Genomic DNA, 750 nt, shown 5'->3' on the forward strand with positions numbered 1-750 from the left:
GAAAATCTGGCATAATCTATCTGAAACTTTTCTCCATGTGCTATTTCTCCCTCCTCCAGTGGTACAACCACACAGACTATCCCATCTTCAATCAGTATCAGAGATATAGGAGGCTTCACCCGCAGCAGCCCTTCTACATCCTGCATCCTCGCTTCGAGTGGCAGCTGTGGCAGCGGATTCAGGACAACATGGCTGAACCCATACAGAAGAACCCGCCCTCCTCTGGCCTGCTCGGTATGGGAACCACCAGCTGTCTCACCACTTCCTGCTTATATTCTGTCCACTTTGATTCTGACATATTAGATAAAAATAACTTCCTCACCACAAATGAATTTGGTATGAAACCTCAACATGGGAACAGAATCAACAGTTCTAAAAGTGACCATTTTTGATAGTCCAAGTCTGGCCTAATGACCTTTTCGATATTTGTATCATTATTAAATTGGTTACTACAGAGCAAACAATACTGGAATCTATTTTAGTTTCATTTCTTGTGGTTTGTGTAAAGGCAAAAACAAGGTCAGGAATCATAATAGTAACTTTCAGTTCTAGTTCGGTTGTGATGGGTCAGTGGTTATGTTAATTGTCAACTTATTAAAATAATGACCTCAGTTCTTTAGGAAGGTATTGTTCTGTGTTAAAACATTGTAATAAACTATGACTAAATTCTTAGCTAAAAGGACATTTTGTTACTAGATAGCGTAGGCTATTTTCACACAGCATGTCTTGATCCCCAAATCTCTAATTTAT

At 39.3% G+C, this 750-nt stretch overlaps 1 protein-coding gene across 1 annotated transcript in view; it reads left to right on the forward strand.

Annotated features, from left to right (window-relative positions):
- LOC106942835 (beta-galactoside alpha-2,6-sialyltransferase 1-like) overlaps positions 1-407 on the forward strand; it is an 18296-nt gene extending 17889 nt beyond the window's left edge. Inside the window, exon 6 of the mRNA XM_015026179.1 lies at positions 60-407. Within this exon, the coding sequence (XP_014881665.1) occupies positions 60-392 (333 nt within the window). The 3' untranslated portion in view covers positions 393-407. The remainder of the gene's footprint in view (positions 1-59) is intronic.
- Positions 408-750: the final 343 nt, after the last annotated feature.

The sequence above is a fragment of the Poecilia latipinna genome, unplaced genomic scaffold (assembly GCF_001443285.1).
Source record: "Poecilia latipinna isolate Pla-1442-1.1 unplaced genomic scaffold, P_latipinna-1.0 Scaffold4595, whole genome shotgun sequence".
Taxonomy (NCBI): Eukaryota; Metazoa; Chordata; class Actinopteri; order Cyprinodontiformes; family Poeciliidae; genus Poecilia; species Poecilia latipinna.